This window comes from Chinchilla lanigera, unplaced genomic scaffold (assembly GCF_000276665.1).
Source record: "Chinchilla lanigera isolate Chin_1 unplaced genomic scaffold, ChiLan1.0 scaffold00026, whole genome shotgun sequence".
Taxonomy (NCBI): domain Eukaryota; kingdom Metazoa; phylum Chordata; class Mammalia; order Rodentia; family Chinchillidae; genus Chinchilla; species Chinchilla lanigera.
The window spans coordinates 214,839-219,755 of record NW_004955427.1 but is presented as its reverse complement, the minus strand read 5'-3'; the positions used below and the strand labels follow the sequence as shown (position 1 = coordinate 219,755).

The window sequence follows — 4,917 nt, the reverse complement described above, 5'->3', positions numbered from 1 at the left end:
TTTTTAAGAATGAGAAATATGGAAGTTATTGTATCTCATCAGTTAATATTTTACTGTATTCCAGAAGTATACAATAGCCTTTTCAACTCATAGTCACAAAAAAGGTGAGCACACAGAAGAATGCTGAGTGAGATAATGACAAAGATTAAACCCCTCTTCCCTCTTTTGAAAAACATACTTTTCGCCGGTAAGATTGTTTCTTTTATTCAAAAACAAGGTTCTCATTGATAGATGAGTAGCTGTTAATCTCAGCTGGATTGTATTTTACCTAGCTATAGGAAATGGGCTGCCTGTTAGTATTTAAGAAGTTCTTTAGGTGAGTAGATGGTACATTTTATGGCTGGATTTCCCTGAGATGAAATGGCGTATCAGAGCCGCAACCCCTTTCCTGAAGAATGTGCAAATGGCATTAACCAAACTGCAGCTTCCCAGATGTACATTGGTGATGTGTACTTAACTCTGGTTAGTATGGGCTTTCGAGTAACCTGGTGGGAGGTTTCAGCTCTGATCTGCGTGGTGATGCATTTGCTATTGCCTTACAAATTGTAATGACCAATATGTGTCTGCTTAAAGCTGTAACAACAGTGACTAAGTACTGCCAATCTGTGGCACAGTGATTTAGAATTGTGATTCCAGCTGTGAGTTATGATAAAGAGAATCACACTTCTTTCGGTGGGCTCCAAAAATTCTATGTGTAACAAAGCGTGGTGGTGGAGAGAACAAATAAATGTAAGCCTGTATGCTATTTCATAATTGGTGTAAATATGTTAATTTAATAAAATAAATTGAGTTTAAAATATCTAAAATATCAGTTATTTTATGCTGGACATCTCTGATGGATCTACAAAATTAATGGAAAAGTACTAGAAAATAGGTTATCAAATCTGACCCTTAAAAGGCCATCATTTACAAAGATGAGACACTAGCATACTAGATTCTGGGTGGCTGATTTTTGAAGTAGTCTCATTTCTAGAACACAGACATAGTTTCCTGGAGGTCAGTGGACAAACAGTACCCAAAAATGAGCCAAAAGTTCTCTTTCTGGACAGCCACTGTGTTAGCACAGTACGTCTGTGCAGGGTTCCCAGGTTAAAAATCGCCTTCTCTTAATCCCGGTTTCCCCCTCATTCTCACTTCTGTCTCAGGCCCACTACTTCACTGGACCAGCTGGAATGCCTCCTTTTGTCATGTTCTTTGAGAATGTGGCTGATGTGAAGCTGAGTCAATCAAAGGAGTTCCTAAGGCTTTTAAGAAGACGTGAGGGTATGGTCAGGATTCCATTTATTGAGGTGACTATAATTTTGCTATGATTTTTATGATGCCTTTGTCAGGTCTACAAAATAGTTATCTGCTGCCTAACTTAGGACATTCAAGGTCTTACACAGGCTCCTTAGACCTGAGCACTAGGAGAAGCAAATACCAACATCCATTTTGGTAAATTTAGACACTAAATATTTATTTTGCTCTCCTCAATGAGCTAAAGAAGATATACAGCCTAAATCAGCAGTACTACCACCTGGAGATGATAAAATGCAAACATAATGTGCTCTGATTCCCCTCCAGTCCCATTAATCACATCCTCTGTAGGTGGAATGCAAAGATCTGTCACAACAAGCTTTAATGTTCATACAGCTTGTGAAGAAATACAACCATGAGTTCTTTCCAGAGCTAGTAGGACTCCATTTGCAATCACTAATCAGGTTCAGGTTCAAGTATTTAATATGATTTTCCCTTCAATGGCAAAATACTTTTTCTTGCAGCAGATATTCATAAGAAGGAAACTGAGATTAAGATTCCATATAACCTACTGTTTATATAGCTTATAGTAAAGAATTTTTTAGCTTCAGCTTTACAAATAGATGTAAATTCATGCTTATCACTTACCCGAGCCAACACCCTAATGGAAAGATTTTATACACACCTGTGCTACATATACCCTTGACACCCTTACTTTGTAGCACATTAAAATCATCTGGTAATCTTTCTAAAATCCTGATGCCCACAGTTCAATCTACATTGATCAATACAGAGAGACTACAGTGGCCTCAAGACTCAGCGTTTGAGATTCTAGCTGACTGCATTGTGCTGAACTCTGGAAATGGTTGGACTTCGCAAACCTGTTCATCATCCAACTGAGGAAGCAGAATGTAACAGTGCAGTGCCCAAAGTAGGAAACTGACTTCCTTGTTCTTGTTCAACAGAGAGCCAACATAGAACAACCAGGAACTCCAGAAAAAGTCCTAACATATGTTGTGAATCTGGAAGATCAGTTAACTAGGATTTTGGAGGACCTGAAGACTACAGCTTCTCAGGCTGGTGAAACTCAGGTAAGTAAACCGGTTTTGATAAGCAGTATCATTTTCTTTAATCTCTGCAATATGATTTACTTCTGGTAAATATGCCCAAGACAATGGGCCCCTACTAATATATAATTATTTCTCTCCAAGCAAGTACAGGAACTTATTTCTAGGAATGGGTTGTGGATAGGGGTGAGGGATCTTGGTAAGAAAACATACAACTCAATACAAGATAGGACAGTTTCTAGGCCTAATGTACTCTGCAAGATTGAACAGAACAAATGTTCTGCTGCTCGTTTGGAGGCTTCCTTGACCAGAAATGTTTAAGCTTGTTGGGCACCACAATCACTTGGAGATCTTTCTAAAAGGAACTGCTGGGATCCACCCACAGAAGTTATGATTTGGCTGGTTGTTTAGGAATCCAAAATTTGCCCTTTTGACAAATTCCTGTGTGATGATGCTGCCAACTAGTAGCACAGTTTGAGATTCATGATCCTAGAATATGACAGTGGATGTGAAAAGATATTTTCTATGCTCTACTGCTACCCAGCTTTCTTGGTTCTTGGTGAACACTCCAACCCAAAGTGATAGCTACCTTTTCAACAACTCACTAGCTTCTCAGGAAATCAAAGTAAATAAAATGCCCTAATACAGAAGTTCTCATTTTTGTTTAACAGCCATTAGCCTCACCAAGGTTCTGAAGGAGATATGAATATATAGCCTTATGCCAGACCACTTATAGCTAAACTTTTGGTACTGGTATATCCCATTTCAGCATAATCTCCATATGACTCAAGGAGACAAGTTTCAAAACCAATGAAATAGTAACTTGTTTCTTAAAGTAATCCATACTTTTGATGTATACCCTAACATTCATTACAAGTGAAGGCATCTGCTTCACCTACATATCTTAAATGTCCTTCATCAGAGATCTAAAAACCTCAATGTGCATACCAATTGCCTAGCCCCTTTTTAAAATGGCAATACTGATTTAGTAAGTCCACAATAGAATGTTTGAGACTTTGTATTTTTAAGATGGTCCATGGAATCCTAGTGCAATCAATGGCTAGAACTCTGGTAGTTTGCCTCTCAATACATACCTGTTCCTCAATATAGAACCTGTCTTGTTTTCCTCTGGTAGCTTGTAAAATTTGTTAAGGATTTAATGACTAAACAGGAACGACAAAGAAGATTTTTGGAAAGGCAAATTTCAGACCTGAGGAAATTAGAAGAATATAAACAGCAGAGAAAACTGTCTGAAAATCCTCCGGAGCCGTCTGTATCTGCTGAAGACTCAAACTCTGCGGCAGCACAGCAAGTCTCCCCATTGTAGCCAGCTCCCTCAAAGTTGGCGACTGAATAGTCGTGATCATTTCCATTTGTCTGAAGACCTACTTCCTCCTCTATTTTCTAATTTTTATAGTCATGCTTGGAAATAAATATGTGTTGCATCATAACTATGTGTGAAGCTGTTATCGTAAGAGAATGGTTATTTCCACCAATGCGGGATTGATGAAAACCCCCTGAGGGTCAGTGAGCACATGAGACATAAATGAATAAACAAAGATTTCCCTCCTTTGTCTCCAAAACTCAGAGGACAGTAAAGATTTGATAAGTTCAACCAGTACAAATGAATACAATAGGAACCAAGTGGTGAAACATTAAATCTCAGTGTTCTTCTCTCATTTGTTTATAGAAGCCTACATAGTAGTGGGGTTTTCTTCAAATTAAATGCAAAGCACAGTTAGAAACAAGGGTTCTTGGCATAGAAATGTGACCTTCACTTTAAGGATACAAAGTGGATGGACAGCTACAACCCAGGCTCACTTTCAGAGCCTTAGGTAGATGTTTTTACACAGAGACAATGAATGCACTGCAGTTCAGTGGGTGGTTTCCCCTCACACTTCTACCGGCAGCCAATTAGTAAATACTGAGGAAAATTACTTTTACAGCAAGCACTGAGTTTGTAAGGCTTGGTCAGATATTTCGGGGTAACACTGGGAGGAAAAGAGGGCTCGATAGCATTGTACCTGGTTACAAAGCTTGCTAGCTCCAGAGCCATAAGTGTGTTTTTATGTCTGTATTGCTCCAGTTTAATAGTTTGTAAAATGAGGTTTATGGCACATGAACTATAGAACTAAGTGACTTAATGCATGTAAGTTATCTAGAAAAGCTCCTGCTCATATTATGTGTTCTGCTAATTTATATAATAGTGCCGCTTCTTAAACTTCATGAGAAGAAACATATGTGAAGCACTTCCAATAAGAAAACGTGTTATTGAAATTAAGACACAATAATATAACATTTGATATTTTGACAGGAAGGAGAATCTTGTTTGAAACAAGACAAGTGGTTATCAGGATGATGCTATTAATCATTCATCACTTGTAAAACGTTCAAATTAGCAAATATACTAAATTTTAAAATTAACAAAGCAGATTGAACAAGCAATCTCCAAGTGATCTCAGAAATTCTTAGACCAAGGAAGAAAGAAATGGTATTTGAAATGCTAAGAAATGGAGTCCCAGGAGGAAAAGTGAATGTGGACTTCAGAGGAGAACAAAAATGGAAATGAAAAGGCCAACCCATTGCGAAATTTTAGAGCAGCGAGACTATAAAG

The 4,917-nt window shown here is 38.1% G+C and overlaps 1 protein-coding gene across 1 annotated transcript; it reads left to right on the top strand.

Moving 5' to 3' along the window:
• The first annotated feature begins 360 nt into the window (after nucleotides 1-360).
• LOC102012009 (ferritin-1 heavy chain-like) lies at nucleotides 361-3,630 on the top strand. The gene is made up of 4 exons (XM_005386602.1): nucleotides 361-462; nucleotides 1,146-1,289; nucleotides 2,202-2,327; nucleotides 3,439-3,630. The coding sequence occupies exons 1-4, from the start codon at nucleotides 361-363 to the stop codon at nucleotides 3,628-3,630; spliced, it is 564 nt and encodes a 187-aa protein (XP_005386659.1).
• Nucleotides 3,631-4,917: the final 1,287 nt, after the last annotated feature.

Coding starts and splice junctions, on each gene's coding strand:
- LOC102012009 (XM_005386602.1), top strand. CDS start 361: ATGGCGTATCAGAGCCGCAACCCCTTTCCTGAAGAATGTGCAAATGGC. Junction 463..1,145: donor GTGATGTGTACTTAACTCTG/GTTAGTATGGGC, acceptor CTTCTGTCTCAG/GCCCACTACTTCACTGGACC. Junction 2,328..3,438: donor CTCAGGCTGGTGAAACTCAG/GTAAGTAAACCG, acceptor TTCCTCTGGTAG/CTTGTAAAATTTGTTAAGGA.